The sequence below is a fragment of the Peromyscus eremicus genome, chromosome 22 (genome assembly GCF_949786415.1).
Source record: "Peromyscus eremicus chromosome 22, PerEre_H2_v1, whole genome shotgun sequence".
NCBI lineage: Eukaryota > Metazoa > Chordata > Mammalia > Rodentia > Cricetidae > Peromyscus > Peromyscus eremicus.
The window spans coordinates 23,162,595-23,180,134 of NC_081437.1; the positions used below are offsets into that span (position 1 = coordinate 23,162,595).

The 17,540-nt window shown below is 49.2% G+C and overlaps 1 protein-coding gene across 2 annotated transcripts; it reads right to left on the minus strand.

The window, feature by feature from the left end:
* Positions 1-4,098: 4,098 nt before the first annotated feature.
* Positions 4,099-11,872, minus strand: Tmem214 (transmembrane protein 214). Of its 2 annotated transcripts, XM_059248460.1 has the most exons (17): positions 11,609-11,872; positions 10,581-10,780; positions 9,989-10,139; positions 9,661-9,795; positions 9,350-9,432; positions 8,892-8,997; positions 8,717-8,798; positions 8,337-8,438; positions 7,807-7,948; positions 7,367-7,458; positions 7,051-7,099; positions 6,759-6,872; positions 6,441-6,558; positions 5,647-5,743; positions 5,339-5,486; positions 5,058-5,203; positions 4,099-4,889 (listed from the first exon to the last, which is right to left on the minus strand). In XM_059248460.1, exons 1-17 carry the CDS (start codon positions 11,760-11,762, stop codon positions 4,763-4,765), a joined length of 2,046 nt encoding a protein of 681 aa, XP_059104443.1. In that variant the 5' UTR covers positions 11,763-11,872; the 3' UTR covers positions 4,099-4,762. The 2 variants fall into 2 exon arrangements, with proteins under 2 accessions (XP_059104443.1, XP_059104444.1); XM_059248461.1 differs by lacking the exon at positions 4,099-4,889 and having other exon boundaries at positions 5,063-5,203; positions 5,647-5,766.
* Positions 11,873-17,540: the final 5,668 nt, after the last annotated feature.

Sequence of the window (17,540 nt, forward strand, 5' to 3'; positions counted from 1 at the left end):
TGTTTGTTTTCGGAGACAGGGTTTCTCTGTGTAGTTTTGGTCCCTGACCTGGATCTCACTCTGTAGACCAGGCTGGCCTCGAACTCACAGAGATCCGCCTGCCTCTGCCTTCCGAGTGCTGAGACTAAAGGCGTGCACCACCACCCGGCTTTCTTTGGGTACTTCCCTTAGATGCAGGCCCTCCCTGGGTGGGGTCATCTTATGGCCTTTCCTGAGTCCAGGTGTTGCCTGCCAGTAAGCCTGTCACAGAAGCTGTGTCTGGGCCTCTAAGGCTGTCACAGCAGCTGTGTGGTCAAGCTGTTTTGGACCCCCTACAAGGGCTAATACTTGAATAACACTGCCTGGACTCCTGCTGATGCCCTAGCAGTTTACTTGTGCTTCAACCCAGTTATGCTCCTGTCAATCACAAAGACAAATGAGCACAATCTTGAATTCTTAGAACCCCTAGAAGGTTCTAGAAGATTTCTGATCATACTTTCAGATCTGGTAGGCTAGGATGTTCACTCTTTTTGCTTTCTTGGTTTTTAAATTTATTTTTTATTTTATTTATTTTTTTTTTGTGTTGGTATTTTGTTGTTTTGTTTTGTTTTCTTGAGACAGGGGTCTTTCTATATAGCCCCAGCTGTCCAGGACTCACTTTGTAGACCAGGCTGGCCTTGAACTCAGAAATTCACCTGCCTCCGCTTCTTCAGTGCTGGGATTATCTTTTTTTTTTGAAAGTGTCACCTGTAGATCAGGTTGAAGATGACCTTGACATTTGAGCCTCTTGCCTCCACCCCTCAGAAGTGCTAGAATTAGAGGTGTGCCTCACATTTGGCTCTTCATGTTTAATAATGATAGTTGTTGTGGGCCCGTCTAAGTTCACAACTTGTTATAGTCCCAAATGCTTAGCTTCGGTGAGGTCAGTGAGCCAATGGTCCTGATGTGGCATTAGATTCACTTAAATAGCCGGGCTGTGGTGGCACACGCCTTTAATCCCAGCACTCAGGAGGCAGAGCCAGGCGGATCTCTGTGAGTTCGAGGCCAACCTGGGCTACCAAGTGAGTCCCAGGAAAAGGTGCAAAGCTACACAGAGAAACTCTGTCTCGAAAAACCAAAAAAAAAAAAAAAAAAAAAAAAAAAAAAGAAAGAAAAAAAGATTCACTTAAATAAATGGTCTATTCAGGAGCTATGGAGAAATTTTAACTGCTTCCCCCTGAATTCAGATACTCCACACTACCATAACGCTGGGATTTTGTGTGTACCCTTTCTCCCACCCTAAATTCTGTAGACCTTGGCACATCCTCCACCGACCCATGATGAAGTCAGGGATAGAACATCTAACAATGTGAAGACCACACACCACTTTCTTCTGTAATGTCAACATTAATGCATGCACACTCAAAAGCATCAAATGACTGCTTCTGGGCTCTCAAGACGTTTCTAGAAAGACATTTCTAGGTCATTTTTAACTCCTTACTGTGACAGTCTTTCACAGCGGCATCCCGCCCCTGTAGCCTGCTCTGTGATGATGGCAGGGTGGTCCAGCAGTGTGCAGAACCAAACCACCAAGATGTGGCTATGACCCAGAAGATTTGGAATACTGGGTTTAATAGGAACATGATGAATGTAACAGAAACCACTCATTGAAAGGACTCTGTCTTACTTCCCAGGTTGTTAGTTCTGCTGACTGATGCTTAAAGGTGAGGTCAGGGTCCTGCCTCCTTTGAACTGCCCTTGGCTCTCCTTTTGGGAACAGAAATTTTTCTCCGTGGTGGGAGAGATTATAACTTAAAATATGTGCAGCAATCAATGCCATGGCAGTGTAGGAAAGGCAAATCTCTGGAGACTGTCAAGATCAGTAACCTCCAGTGGCCTGGGAAGCATAATACAGAGTCAGGGCATCTCTAGGTCAGTGAGACCTACCTGTCTGTAGAGTGATGGACACATGCCATCAGATACCTAAGACTTGCTGTATTGTTAAGTGTGAGTGTGAGTGTGTGTGTGTGTGTGTGTGTGTGCATGTGGGGGTGGTAGGAAGGACGAGCCTCTATTTTTGCCCTTGACATAAATCTGAAATTGCTCTAAAATAACACATTAAAAAAATGTACCAGTGTGCTAATGTCCTGACTGATATTAGAGTACATTAGTTATTAAGGGGCAAGACACATGGTATTAAATAAATATTCAGTCATACCGTGAATGGTGGGAAACTATTGTAGAGTAAGAGAATGGGTCACTTTAGGCATCCACACAAGTCCCACATCTCAGATGACATTAAAATGCTCAGAAGTTAGCCAGGCGTTGGTGGCACACGCCTTTAATCCCAGCACTCGGGAAGCAGAGCCAGGTGGATCTCTGTGAGTTCGAGGCCAGCCTGGGCTACCAAGTGAGTTCCAGGAAAGGTCCAAAGCTACACAGAGAAACCCTGTCTCTAAAAACAAAACAAAACAAAACAAAAAAATGCTCAGAAGTCACCCAACCATATAGACACCTCCGTGAAGGGCAGCACGCCCATCACTGTGGAAAGCAAGCCACACTAGGGTGGTGTTGAGAGCGGACTACAAATGCTGCAGGCGTGAGCTCAGAGACATGATCTGTCAGGCAGTGACCATGTCATGTCGCCCTCATCTAAAACTAAAGCTGAGGACGTGGAAATACCAAAGGTAGAAACCTGAGACACAATAGAAAACTGTAATAGAAAAACTGTTTAGAAATGACTAGTGTTATTTCCACGTCCGAGTAAGAACTGGTAATGGTGGGACAGACATTCTCATTCAAATGGCCCTTCAGTGTTGCAGCATGTTACTTGAACTTCAGTTGCATGAGATCCGACAGAAACGGAACGTCTGGCCTTACTGTAATGGACAGCAGGTGGTCCGTGGCTACAGCCAGGAAAAGCACAGTACTACCCCAATCTTGGGGTGGGTGGGGGCCTTTTGAAAAAGAGCCGCTTTCCCAATGGGGTGTTTTGTTTTTCGGTCTTTTGAGACAGGGTTTCTCTGTGTAGTTTTGGAGCCTGCCCTGGATCTCGTTCTGTAGACCAGGCTGGCCTTGAACTTATGGAAAATCACCTGCCCCTGCCTCCCAAGTGCTGGGATTAAAGGTGTGCGCCTGGCATATTTAAGGATTTTAATATCAGAAATTATGAACCCAAGTTAAGTCACCACAGAGTAGAAGCCAGCACAGAATCATGGCATGCCCAAGGATGTCAGATTGAAAAAACAATCGAACAAACGAACAAAACCCAGCAAACCGGGCTAGCATTCTAACTCTTCTTGAGACACCGTAGTATCTTGTCTTGTGCTGTGGCTGCCCGGGCTGTAAAAGTCCTCTCCAATTCCTTAGGCAGGGTTGAACTGTTTGTGGCTGATTGACAAGAACAAACAGGACGTGTTATGGGGCACTTGGACAATCTGGCCTAGCAGACCACATTTGGTCCTTGGACAGAAAGGGCTATCTCTCACTGGGAACAATGGTCATGGTTAATGGCCAGGCAGCCTGCAAGGAGTGGCCAGCTGTGACTGTTTACCTCCTAAAGTAAGTAATATTTTATTACTTATAAATAAATTGGGTCAAGATGCTTTTAAACTTGTTACTTGAAATTCACTTGGGGAAGGGACAGAGGAGCATCTCCAGGGACCACTGGAGAGGGATGGAAAGGAAGTGGCCGCCACTCCTGCTGATCTGTGGTGCTTCTAGGGAAAACAAAGCCACCCGAGAAACAACACTTACTAGACCTAAGGAGACCAAGGGACAGACTAACATGCTCGCAATGAGTCGTCTCAGAGCAATGAACCCTGGTTGTCTCTTGGCATTCTAAACCAGTCTCATAAAAATGAACCAATTAATAAATGAAGGACTGGGAGACCACCCAACTCTGCCCGTTTTTCCAATCATATGGAAGCAAATTTCTGGACAGGCATCACTTGACAAGCCAGACAAAACCAGCAGAGCCAACCGGATCATGGGAACCCCGTTTTGAGTGACAGAGATGGACTTTCTCTACCAGGAGCTCAATTATCAGTACAATACCCAGGGCAGAGGCCCAAGACTATTTTTCTGTCCCCAAACTATGGAAGTTCCCACATGAAGATGAGAAGAAAGGAAAACTAGAAATCCAATCGCTGTCATTTATTCCACCCAGGAGCCATATGTCGAGAGGCTGATGGAAGGCGCTGCTCTCCAGGTGGATGGTGCCATGGACAGATCCGACAGATGTTGAGAGGCTCTGGTGCTGAGGGGACCGGTGCTGAGAAGCCAGGACGCTGACAGAGCAGGGCACAAGTGGCCTCAGAAGGCTTGCTTGTTCTGGGTGTTCTGAGGTAACAGTCATTTCCGTGTGGCCTGCATGTCCACTGATGGATGGTTACTCTAGCTGCTGTCACCCACTGTGGTGCTGGCCCTTCTGAAGTCCTTCCCTTTTTCTGCTGTGGTTGAAGTTATGACCAGGAATGGGGACAGGAGGCTACCTCCCTCTTTAGAGGTGGGCTGTGGGGGTTTACGTGGTGAGATGGAGGAGAGCGGGGTGAGAGAAGTAGAGAAAGGCTATCAGCCCAAGGAGGCCGGAAGCTGTGCAACTGGGCCTGAGATACCCAGCAGACCTGTGAGCGGGAGGCTGAGCTCTGGCCCAGTCCCCTCAAGATGGGGGAAGTGAGGCAGACACCGGGCCCTGGCCTAGGAGATAGAACTCAGGCACCAAGTGAAGAGAGAGCCGCCTTCTCTACCCTCCAGTCTCTGACAGCTTGCCCACCACAGGAACCAGTGGCCAGGTAGGCCGGGTCTATTGCTGGGATATCATGGCAAGTGCCCAGTCCAAGAAAGCTACTGTGACGTCCTGTAGAGAGAGCCAGGTCCATCGGGCGGCTTCAGTGAACTGTGTCTTAACGCAGTCCCACGTCACTTCTCCTCTGTGAGAAAAGCAGAATGTCTGAGGGGACTGGGGGTCACGTGTGGGGCTGTGTCACCTCAGAGGGCTGCAGCTGAAACCCAGAACCTCATCCCAGAGTGGCTGCGACAGAGTGAACCGTGTTCCTTTGTCCCCAGGGAAGCGGTGGCGTCTGGAGTGAAGGTCTTACCTGCAGGCCTCATGGCAGTACTCCTGGGCTCGGGCCAGGGCCACAAGCAGCAGGTGCCACATGGGCAGCAGCACACTGTGGTGGAAGAGCAGCAGCAGCTCCCTCAAGGAGTGGGAGAGCTGGTGCAGGGCCTCAGGGAGCTGGACCTGCAGCAGGACCACGGGGAGGGGATGGGACAAGATGCCCAGGGCAAGGGGATCTGCCCATGCAGGACTGCTCCCTCCCAAGAACTCTGTCTCTGGGAGGATGGGTCCTTTTCCGACTCCTCATCTCCAGCTTACCCTCTGCAAGAAGCCAGCAAGGCTGTCGCCAAAGCGGGCAGAAAGGAAGCTGACTGTGGCATTGGTGTGTGTCCAGGCCAGCTGCAAACTGGGCTGTACCACGGCAAGCAGGTGGGAGCCACAGGCTGGCAATGTCCCCCGCAGCCAGCTGTAGAGAAATTGGAGGGCAGAGGCATACTCTGAGCTTCCCCAGGACAACTTGCTCACCAAAGAAGAACCCAAAAAGGGGAAGAGGATCTGAAGTACTTCCCACTGTCCATGCCTGCCCCGACCACCGCACCACCCTGCCCTCCTTGGCAGCAACTCACTTGTAGCTCTGCAGGCTGTAGGAAGAGAGCTTGGCACATACTTGCTGGCCAACAGGCAAGAAACCAGATGATCGGAGCAAGCGGCCAGTGACGGAGGCTGCAAAGGGAGCCTCTGGTGAGCTGGGAGAGCAGGGGCAAGGGCTTGGAGGACAGACATTCCAGGTCCTGGGGCAGGCACAGTGAAGAGTGGGCAGTTTCGTGTGCTCTCGGGTCTAACTAGACAGGTTTGGAGGGAGAAGTGCAGGCCAGAGGGGCCGAATACATTCTGCTGGGTCAGGAACAGGAAGAATGGGACAATGGGTAGAGTCTTGACTCAGAGGTCAGAAAACCTCAGGTCTGAGTATCTGCCCTTTTACTAGCTGTGATCTTTTTAAAATTACATTTACTAATTTATTGAGTGCATGCATGTGCATATGCCACAGCACGCACAGGAGGTCAGAAGACTCATGTGGACTTCCACCATGTGTACCCTGGGGATGGAACTCAGATCGTCATACTTGGCAGCAAGCACGTTTGACCACTTAGTTATCTTTCTCTTCCTACTAGCTATGATCTTAATCTGAGGCTAAACCTTCTTCCTCAGGAGTTAAAAGGGGAAAACATGTGTTTAGTTGCTGTAAATCTGTAACCATGTCTCTCCCAGGGACTACCAGTCCAGCCTGCACAGAACAGTGAGCTGAAAGTGTTTGTACTGACGCACTGAGAACTCCTCAGGACAAGGTGGGGTTTGGAGAGGCTACATATAGCTCTGTGCCCCACCATGTTCTCTTCCCAGACGACCGACCACCACTTACCCTGGAAGGAGCTGTGGGACCGAAAGTCATGGCAGAGGAATCCTATTGCAAAGACCAGAAGCAACAGGAGTAGCCGGGCCCAGGGTGGCCGAGGACCTCGTGCCTGTTGTAACAAGCCCTGGCGGCAGAGAGGACAGTGGTCAGAGGTAGAGGGCCTGGTCTTTACTTCCTAGTGCAAGTCCTAAGCTAGGCCGACACATAAGCTTGAGGGGGGGGGCATCCACAGACAGGTGGGACAGGGATGTGACCCAAGCCCAACCCAGGGTGTGTCAAGACAGATGTAGGACTGTACATGGCCAGAGAGGTTGGGTGTCACACCTTGCAGGCTGTATCACAGGTGACAACATGCTCGTTGCTACCAATGCCCTTCTTTAGAAGCTCCTGGTTGGCAAGCTTGAAGGACTGAATGGTTTCTTGCAAAGACTTCCGTGCCTACAGAATACCAAGAGATGAGTTGAGAAGGTGAGCCCTGGCCTGTCAGAGGATCCTGAGCCTCCATCTTGCTTCATGCTCAGTGTCCAAAGGCACAGAAAAGGGAGGTTAGAGGTCAAGGGGCACAAACCGAGAACCCAGACAAGCCCTAGCCTCCCACATCCTCTCAGCAACTCACCCTCTTGGGAATCCGCTCCCAGGACTTGAGCAAGTGCTCCAGCAGCAGGCTGCGGAGAAGAAGCATGTTCCTTTCAGTCAGCAGCCCCCTGGCCGTTCCCCTCCGCCCACCAAGATCTGGGTTCTAGCACTGGAAGGCCCCCACCCGCAGAGCCCTTTAAAGGCCACTCCGGCTGTGTTCTCATGCAAACTGAGAGGTGTGCGCCTGGCAAACAGTGACCAGTGTTTCTGGTACGACACACCAGCCCTAGTCTGGAAAGCACACACTAGGAGACTTCTCTGTGTACACCAGGGCAGGTGACCCCACCCCCACCTGCCTGGACTGTGACAGGTGCTTGGGGTACAGCTGTCTCCAGACGCTGGTGCTGAGGGGGTCCACAGTCAGGCACTGGGTCAGGCTGCCTAGGAGCTGCACAGGACGAGAGAGAGAGAGAACCCTGGGGCTTCAGGACGGTGAAAGGGAGGGTGCTGGGGCTTCTGGTAACAACACGTCTACCATGAAGGGTGAGAAGTATTGTCAAGACCCCTGAGACGCTGTCACGGGGTAGGTGAGGCTCCTGACCTGCAGCCTTAGCTTAAGGACCTTGTCTACAAGTGACAGGCCACCATTGACCACCCTCCCACCTCTCAGGCCCATACTCCGTGGGAGAGCACAAGTGAGTGGGGCGGGTGGCTGTGGGAGCGAGCTGCGGAACACCAGGGACCATCACCAGAGGGCGGACCGCAGCTGCGCTCCAGGCAAGGGGAGATGGCTCACCTCTTTCCTCATTTCAGCAGGACAGTTAGGGGTGGCTCGCGACAGGAATGACGGGAAGTAGGTGTGCAGGGTGGAGTCTGGCTTGGCCCCAAACGCCAGCACCTTCAGTCGAGGGAAGAGCTGGCAGAGCTGTTCCTGCAGGCTAGGGGAGGGGCCGGGCTCAGGCTGTCAGAGCAACTGTGACTCTTGAGCTCAGCCCCGGCCTGAAGGGAGAGTCACGAAGTGCCTTGGGGTGCTCTGAGTCTCTGGACACAGAAGCACCTTGAGAAGCTGGTCTCCCTAAAGACTGCCTGATGTCACACACACACACACACACACACACACACACACACACACACACACACACACACACATTGTCACATTCAAAGGCATATATAATTTCTGGGCCTCACAGGCCCCTTGAAATCTACTGTTGAACCTTCCAGGTGTGAATCTAGGGCTTTTGGGGAAAGGGGGATGGAAATGCACTGTTGCGGCTTGACTTTGTACTGGGAACTCTCCCCTGTATGCATGCTCCAAAGCAGTCCTACCTGGGGGTTAGGGAGTTGTTGGGCATATAGGCAAAGTCTAGAAGTGGGAAGAAGTCCTTGGGGCCAATCACGCCAAAGCCTTTGGTGAGGTTGGGATGCATCCTAGAGAAAGAAGAAGCAGGCTTATTGGAAACTACTCTGGCGCTCCAGTCATGAACTCAGCTAAGCCAGTGGACAGGGAGAAGGGCATAAACTCTACCCCATCCCCAGCCCTCAATGGCTCCCTCCCTTTCCTTCCTCACCATCACACTTGGAGGTGGGAGGAGCTGGTCCTGATTTTCCTCGCATCTATGGAGACCAGGATCACGGCATCCCATTTTGCCGAAACAGCCTCTTGTGGACACCCTGGGCCTTCCCCTCGCTGTCCCCCCATTACTCACAGGAGCAGCCGGTCCAGGTACGCGATGGCAAAGGGAGACAGAGACTTGATGCCCAGCACAGGCAGCATGATCCCCAGCCACACTGTAGAGTCAAAAGTCCAAAAGTCAGCAAGTCTCAGGCTCATACACAGGGCTCATCAGAGAAGAGACCGATCCATAGTTCTCTGTCTAGTACCTTTCAGTCCCTCGGTGAGGTTGGCAAAACCTGCTTGCCCTAGGGCCCACATGATGCTCAGGCACTTTGCTGGTCGGCTCTGGTGGGACCTCAGAAGCTCTAGGAACTGAGGAGATGGGTAGAAAGGGCAGGTTATAGGTCAGCACACTGGTACTACAGATCCTAAGGGAAGAAGGTTATAGGTGCCAAGGGTGCCAGGAATGGTGTAACCCTATGGCAGTGTGGCTCAGTGGTTTCAGTGATGCTTCCCTCCATTCTTAACTCCTCAAACTGGCTGACCAGTTCTAGGAAAGCCATGGGACCTCTCTACGGCCCAGCCACTCCATAATACCGTAAATGTACGGGGCGTCCTAATGGTATTACGTGCTATTCTGTCCCACGACCAAGCCTAACAATGGAGATTCTGTCTGGTTTCCCTAATCCTACCCTTGGGTGTCCCAGCACCACCTAGGGCTCACCTTGCCCAGGTTTGAGGTGACAATCTTGGGCTTGTCTTGCAGAATGGCCTGAATACAGATGCGGTACCCATGTAGCGACTCCCCTAGAGAGACATACGTTCTCAGATTTACTTGTATGACTTGGCACTCCATGCTTTTTTTTTTTTTTCAGCTGTGAGCCCAAATCCTAATCTCCTCCTCCTCCCCTCCTCTCCCAAAAAACGTTTCGGAGATTAGCACATTTCTTGTTGGGAAGGGAACTGGTGACCACATTGGAAGCAAGAAAAAGGAGGGGGCTCTCAAGATGGTCATCCTTCATAGGGCACTCTTACCTGGTGTCTTATCCAACTCCTGTAGCATGGTGAACAGACAGTGATCGAAAAAGAGTTCCACGGACCCTGCGGCTTTGGTCAGGAGCCCTCGGATGATCCCACGCAGCTCTCGGCTCACGAGGCTGTAGGGATAATCTGGGGCCATTGGCCTCTGTGAGTGCTAGGTCGAGATGCCCTTGCATCGAGGCTAGCCCTCTCTTCCCCAAGGAGACCCGGCCACTTGTACAGCCACGTCTGAATCAGGACAGTGGAGGTACTGGGCTCTTAGGAACATCCACCCTTTCCGACTGTCCGTGGCCTTATCTAAGGTGAGGGCTGGGGCACTAACCATGTGGATACTGGCTCAGGGTGGGCTCGCTCCGTGGAGTCTGGAGCTTGTAGTTGAGATAGCTGGCCAGGTCCTTCAGCCATACAGAGGGGTTCCCAGTGAAGACGCTCTGGCTTTTGTCCAGTTCCTTCTGCAGAGCGGCTATATCCAGCTGCCAGGGAGAGAGACTTCTATGGTGAGTGGGAAGGGGCAGGGAAGGACAGGCATAGGAAAGTGGCTGGAGGAGGTTTTGCTATGTGGAGGCTACAATTTTGCCACACCCAGGCCCCAAGAAAGGACGGGGCAGGACAGCTGAGAATGCTGATCTCAACGCCATACACTTGTAGGCCCGTCACATACTCAAGGGCAAGACGGGAAGTGAAAGACCACTCCTGTGGGACAGAGACCCCAAACCAGCTTTTCTATGACCTCCATCTTGTTCTCGGGATTCCCATCATTCTCCTCGCCTACGTTTCTTATGAACATCCCACTTCCTTTCTATTCGAAGTGCAGACATTCCGTCCCTTGGCATTTCCATCTTTTCTGGAACCCCTCTCATCTGGGTGTCCTAAATCCCACATGTTCTCTGCACCCCGAGACTAGGCCCACTTACGGCTTTCAGTGCATCCTCCAGGCTTCGGAACGGGCCTTGCTTCTGGTTCTGGCTAGTGACAGCTGTCACCTTCTTTGGTTGCTTCTTGTTTGCTGGTTTCTTAGACTCCACCGTAGCAGGTGGAACCTGTTCTTTATTCTGCCGCTTCATGATTTTCTCAAAGCCACGCTCATAAAGAGTGCTTGTGGTCTGGATTGGAGCTGGACCGGAAACAGGTAGAAAACAGCAGGGCCACCCTCAAGACCCCAGGACTCACGGCACAGTGGCCCCTTCTCTGCAGGGGCACCTAAGTCATTTACAGTGAGATGCTGTCCCAAGCTCCTGCTTCCTTGGGAGCTTTAGAAGCACAGCACAGAGCCCTCCCGGTGGCTGACTGCAGTCACCACCAGCAGGTCCCTGGCTCTTCCAGTTCTTTATCAGACAAATCAAAGCATGTGGGAGCTCAGCCAGGCTCATGTACAGAGAGGGTGGGCCTCACTGTTTCTGGCTGCTAGTCTGTAAGGGCAGAATTTTTCCAGCACGGTTTCTACTCCCAATTCTTGTCGGTTCTGAAATGACAACTCTATACTCAACAAGTGGCAAGTTTTCTCCCCTCCTCTGGAGACTATGGAACAGGTGACACGGAGATTAACTCCTGGTTGGAAGTGAATGTCGGGTCATTCCTCCCAGGGCTGGCCTTCTCGTCCACCCCTCCCCGACCTGCTGGTTACTTTAGAAGGGGCACCGTGCAGGATCCCGGGTGCCTCTCTGCCCAGCCGCTCGGACACCTGGCCAACCAGGGCCGGGACAGCTGAGTGGGTTGTGTGCAAAGGCCCGAACAGATGGAGATCGGAATTCCAGTCTCTTTCGACTCGGGAGTCTGCTTCGCTGGGCCTCCGCATCCCGACCTGTCCAGCGGGGACGGTCACCTCTCTCTGCGCTATCAGCCGGGGTGGCCGGGGACCCGCGGATCCGCTCCCGGCTTCCGCAGCTGCTCCGCCGCGCCCCTGCCCCACAGGCCCGGGTGGGCGGCGGCGGCGGGTACTCACAGCTCAGGTCGTATTTCCACACTCCGTTCGCCTCCCCGAGCGCTCGGCGGTCGACGCCAGCGCCGCCGCCGCCTCGTCCACCGCCGCTGGCTCCAGGTCGCCGGCCCTTCTTCACCACCTCCCAGCCCCCGCTGCCCGCTGCCTTGGCCGCCATGACTTCGGCTCCGCCACCCCCCGGCTTTCCAGTTCGCACGGCCTTCGCGCCGTGCCACGTCGGCGCTGCCGCCGCCGCCGCCGCCGCCGCAAGGCAGCCTGGGACTCGTAGTCCATCCGCGCCACCGCGCGGCGGGGCTAGGGAGGGGCGGCGGCGGGCAGGCCCCGCCCCTGTGGCGCAAAAATCCCTATCTTAACATCTGCGGCGCGTGCTCGGCCCTGGCCAGCTTGGAAACGGGACTAGTCCCGTTTTTCTTGTCTTGCCCTCCCTCTTTCTCTTCCTCCTCCTTTGGGTTTTTCGAGACAGGGTTTCTCTGTGTAGCCCTGGCTATCCTGGAACTCGCTCTGTAGACCAGGTTGGCCTCGCACTCACAGAGATCCACCTGCCTCTGCATCCCGAGTGCTGGGATTAAAGGCAGTACGTATTCTTACAGGATGTGCAGTTCAGCTGTGGGACGAAGGAAGCCCTAGGAGGATGAGGGAAGGGTTCCTGAAACAAATGACAGTTGAGGTGGCTGTTAGGAAGGGAGAATTTTCATTGGTTGGGGATCACGGCCAGTGGAGAGGCTACTTCACTTGTATGCCTTTGTTAATTTAGGCAAGGGTCTAGGGTGGTAAAACTAGTAGTAGTTCAACACGACAGGACTTGACAAGATTGGAAAAGGATCTTGGTTGCCAAATCTGGGCTTTATTCTCTAGACCTTAGAAAACAGTGGAAAGGTGACATGACCCTTACAAAAGCAGGACGTGGGGCTGTGTGAGGGATGGTCACAGAGGGAGAAAACGGGTGAGGGATGACCAACCCTTGCAGCCCCTTCGGGATCCTCCATCCCTATAGGCCTGAGCATGGCTAACTGTCTCAGAGAGCTCTGAGATGGAACGCCTTTGAGCTGATCATGAGTCTGTTAATTTCTCAGATCCCTGTCTCCCTCTACTCAGACACTAACCATACTCGTTTTCTTGTTGGTTTTTTGTTTGTTTGTTTGTTTTATTCCTGCTGTCACATGTATGGTGGCAGAAGAGGCTCTATTTTGTGATGAAAAACAACTGGCTTTTCCACTACAGCTCCAGGTAATCTGATGCCCTCTTCTGGCATCAGAGAACACCCACAAGTATGGGCACATACCCACACATAGATACACACACATACATAAAAAAAATCATAGTAAATATTTAAAAGAGTCTGAATTCTAACCAAGATTTCTACCCTTAAGCAAGCCTTGTTAGGCATGGTCTAGGTCAATGGTTTTCAACCTTCCTAATGCTGTGGCCCTTGAAAACAATTCCTCATGTTGGGATAAAATTATTTTTGTTGCTACTTCAAAACTGTAATTTTGCTGTTATGAATCATAATGTAAATATCTGTATTTTCTGATGGTCTTGGACGATCCCTGTGAAAGGGTCATTTGACCCCCAAGGGGGTCATGACCTACAGATTGAGAACCACTGGCCTCAGCGATTCCCAAGAGGCTCACTTTCACTTCAGTATTCTTGTTCTTTGCTGGGCTTCCAGGGCCTTGGCTATCATGGCTCTTTGATAAACATGCTCCAAGAGTGTAGGGCTGTGTGGATGACATGGAAGTGTTTCTGAGTCCTTCCCATTACATCTTACTCTACAGAACAACCCACTTGGGGGCTGGGTGTAAGATGAGTGCTTGGGTACTTGCTCTGGTTTTCACCCCCAGTGTACACACATGCACACACACACACACACACACACACACACACCCCACAAAATTAATAAAGAGAAAGAGGAACCATGTAGACACTGTTGTCCTCTGGACTCCAGGCTTGTTTTGTTACATGGCTGCTGTGAGGTGTGAGCAGTCTGAAAGCAGTTCAGGGCTATCATGTAGTCCAGCCTATAGGAGACTGGAATGAAACCTTCCTTGGCCAAGTATACCCTCATCACCCCACAGCCACTTTCTGGGCTGCTCATCTTACAGCCACAGCTCCAGACTTCCTCCTCCCTCCTGAGGGTCCCCTGTTGTGGCAAGATCTTTCCAAATCCTCACTAGAGTAACTGTCTTGCAGCAAGCTACCATTTGACGGGTCTATGTGCCAGACTGCAGCAAGACAAGCCATCCTTTACTTCATCCATTACTTCAACTGGATGGTGTTTGCCAGAACTGGCTCAGTTCCTGGCAAGGACAAGGATTGAGTACATGTAAACACAATTTTCTCATTGTCTAGTTTTGTCTGTGCCTTATGCTGTCTGAGTGTTAGTCACCTCTGGTGCTTTAACACTAAGTAGTGCTCTGAGGCCAGGTTTGCATCAGTTCTGCTCTAGAAACAAGAACCATATAAAACTACTTGGTAAGGTACTGTGGAATAATACTTTTGTACACTGTGAAGATGTTTTGCTCTCATTGGTTTAATAAAGAGCCAACTGGCCAATAGCTAGGCAGAAAGAAGTTAGGTGGGAAAGCCATACTAAGAGAACACTGGGAAGAAGGAGGGCAGAGTTGCCAGCAGATGCAGAGGAAACAAGAGATGAACATGCCATGCTGGAAAAGGTACTGCCATATGGTAGAGTGTAGATAAGACATATGGGTTAATTTAAGTTGAAAGAGCTAGTTAGTAACAAGCCTAAGCTATCAGCTGAGCATTTATAATTAATAAGTCTCTGTGTGGTTATTTTGGGGAGCCAGTGGTCCCAACAAAAAACTCTGCCTACAAATAGCACCCAACACCTGGCACCTACATCCACATAAGGCCTGAGAAATCTTTAAAAAAAAGTTCAGAACACAAAGTCAAACATGGCTTCCTGGTGACAGCCTAATCTCAGGTAGGCTTGGTGTGCTAGTGGCAAAGAAAGGCATGGCTCCTTACGAGGCCCTGCTACTGAGCACTTGTATGAGGTTTATGAGTAGTGGGTGAGATGCTATTCGATGGCATGAGACTAGGTTAAAATGTCTACCGCAGCAGCGTAGAACCAAAAACTTCCCAGAGCTGGGGTGTTAAATATGGCTCCTGCCAGCCATGAGGTGGGAGGAGCCAGCCACCAGCATGCCATGAGCTAAGCAAGGCAGTGATGTAAGGATTTGCTCATGCAGACAGAAAAGGTTACAGACATGCAGTAAACACAGATCCAGACAGAAAAAAAATCCTCTAAATCGGTTACAGTGTGTTTAAAAATGTACATAGGCTTGGGAGAGAAAAGAAAAAGAGTATAGAGTCATAGAAAAAAATTAAAAACAAAATAAAGTGTTTAAAGAAAAAGTGATATAAAAGAAAAAAGCTATGTAAAGATGAAAAACACACAGGGAGTCTGGATCCTGTATGTTATTGTGTTGTTTTGAAATTTTTGATTGCTGATGAACGAACAATAGCTGCTGAGAGACACTGGATTGAGAAGGCTGCTGGATTAAACCAACCTAAGTATTTTTAAAACGTCTTGACTTCAAAAGGGAAGTCAAAAGATGTGTTGCTTTGGGGAAGAGGTTATGCATTTGTTCCCATAGGAAATGAAAGGCTCAGGAGGCAGAGCCGGGCAGATCTCTGTGAGTTCAAGGCCAGCCTGGGCTACAGAGAGTGTTCCAGGAAAGGCGCAAAGCTACACAGAGAAACCCTGTCTTGAAAAACAAAAACAAACAAACAAACAAACAAAAAGAACATCAAGTTTGATTGAAGAAGACTCTCTGAAAATCCTGGCTACAGACATAAAGAAATAAACCTAGAAAAACTACAAGACACATAATATATATTTGCCTACTCAAACATAAAACAAAAAGTCATCTTTGGCTAACCTGTGTATATCGCACAGTCTATACTTGTATTAATACAGATGTAATTTATATATATATACATATATTTACTTTTGAAAGTTTATGTATTTTCAGAGAAGGGGACCAGACACTAATAAAAATGAATGACCCAGGTGATCCAGCATCTCAGAGTGCCACTGTTGCAGTTTCTTCGGAGTTCTGTATCCAGAACAACTTTAAGATGTTCCAGCCTCACAGACTACTCTAGCCAAGACTTAATCATTATCCTGATTTTCTCAAGGTTCCCCCAAAGATGCCAGTGCCCCCAAACAACAGGAAGCAGTTTAGAGAAAACAATGCCCACATTAAAAAAAAAAAAAAAAAAAAAAGAAAAGAAAAGGGTTATGGATGTTTGTCGTCATTTAAAGGGAGTTGGTTACAAGTTGTTATTGGTCATAGTCAGGAAAAAAGCTAAGCAAAGGAGTTAAATTCAAAGATCTCTCTCTTTTTTTAAAAAAAAAACAGATTTATTTAAGCTAGGTGGTGGTGGCGCATGCCTTTAATCCCAGCACACAGGAGGCAGAGGCAGGTGTATCTCTGTGAGTTTGAGGCCAGCCTGGGCTACAGAGCGAGTTCCAGGAAAAGTGCCAAAGCTACACAGAGGGGAAAAAAAAAAAGGATTTATTTATTTATTTTATGTATATGAGTGCTCTATTGACTTTATGCCAGAAGAGGGCATCAGATCCCACTATAGATGGTTGTGAGCCACCATGTGGGTACTAGGAATTGAACTCAGGACCTCTGGAAGAGCAGCCAGTGCTCTTAACTGCTGAGCCATCTCTCTAGCCCTCAAAGATCTCTTTCTAAAAAAAAAGGGGGGGGATATGATACAGAAATGATGAGATAAAAGGGTAGATTATTGAATCTACTTTAATCCAAAATACAACTATCAATCTTAAATATATTACATTGGTATAGATTTTGGTTTATTGATACAAATTTAAAGTCATTTTTGTTATACTGTATGTATGTTTCTACTCTTGTTTGGGGTATTGTAATTATGTAGCTCATTTAAAAATGTAATGTATAATTGAGAATTACAGATTAATAGTCATCTATAAAGATCAAACTTGTAGTCATATTAAGTATGCTTTCAAGGTTAAACAGATATATTTAGATAGACAGGTGATCTTTAAACACTTCAAAGACCTACAGAATATGGCATATAAAATGTTTTACTAACATAAGGCTTTTCTTGACAGTAAGACACATTTGCTCCTGGCAGCATCAATTTACTTCAGAGAAGATGGTGAGCATCGAAGAAACTCCATATGGACTTTAATTTCTTTGTGGCAAAAGCTAGCCCATGGGCAAAGAAACTGCCCTTGCCTCAACTGCTGACGGTATACTGTCCAAACTGGACCAGCAGGATGCAAAAGAAAGCAACTGTCAAACTTTGCCAAGACAAGGTAGGACAGTCCTTCAAATTTCCCTGCTTCTCAGAAATGTCTGTCAGATATTCTGGGCCTGTAGTCCAAAGACGGCCTCAATGTTACAGAGGAACTTTGGGTGACTGTCCAGGCAGCCAGATGTCCCTGTCATTAGGTCATATTATATCCTTCTGAGGTCTTTGATGGAGTTAAAGACTAGTTAGACTTATAGTTTTTCTTAGTTATGATAAAAAATAAATTAGTATAAAACTTTAGATTCATAAAGATAAGATAGCTAATAGAGTATTTTTTTTTCTACATTTGCCAAATACAAATGGACTGGATATTGTAACTAATTCTTATTTGATAACTGTTTTTGTTGTATATAACTTTACTGTGTTAAAGTTAAAGCCTTCCTTTTTAATTAGACAAAAGGGGGAAATGCTATAGAATAATTCTTTTGTATACTGTGAAGATGTTTTGCTCTCACTGGTTTAATAAAGAGCCAACTGGCCAATAGCTAGGCAGAAAGAAGTTAGGCGGGAAAGCCAGACTTAAGGAACGCTGGGAAGGAGGAGGGTGGAGTTGCCAGCGGATGCAAAGGAAACAGGAGATGATATGCTGTGCTGAAAAAAAGTACCA

Bases quoted from the DNA above. Each gene is read 5' to 3' on its own strand.
- Tmem214 (XM_059248460.1), bottom strand. From the start codon at position 11,762: ATGGCGGCCAAGGCAGCGGGCAGCGGGGGCTGGGAGGTGGTGAAGAAG. The intron at 10,140-10,580 runs GTAAGTGGGCCT...TCTCCCTGGCAG, and splicing joins TGGAGGATGCACTGAAAGCC to CTGGATATAGCCGCTCTGCA. The intron at 8,439-8,716 runs GTGAGTAATGGG...TTCTTTCTCTAG, and splicing joins TACCTGGACCGGCTGCTCCT to GATGCATCCCAACCTCACCA.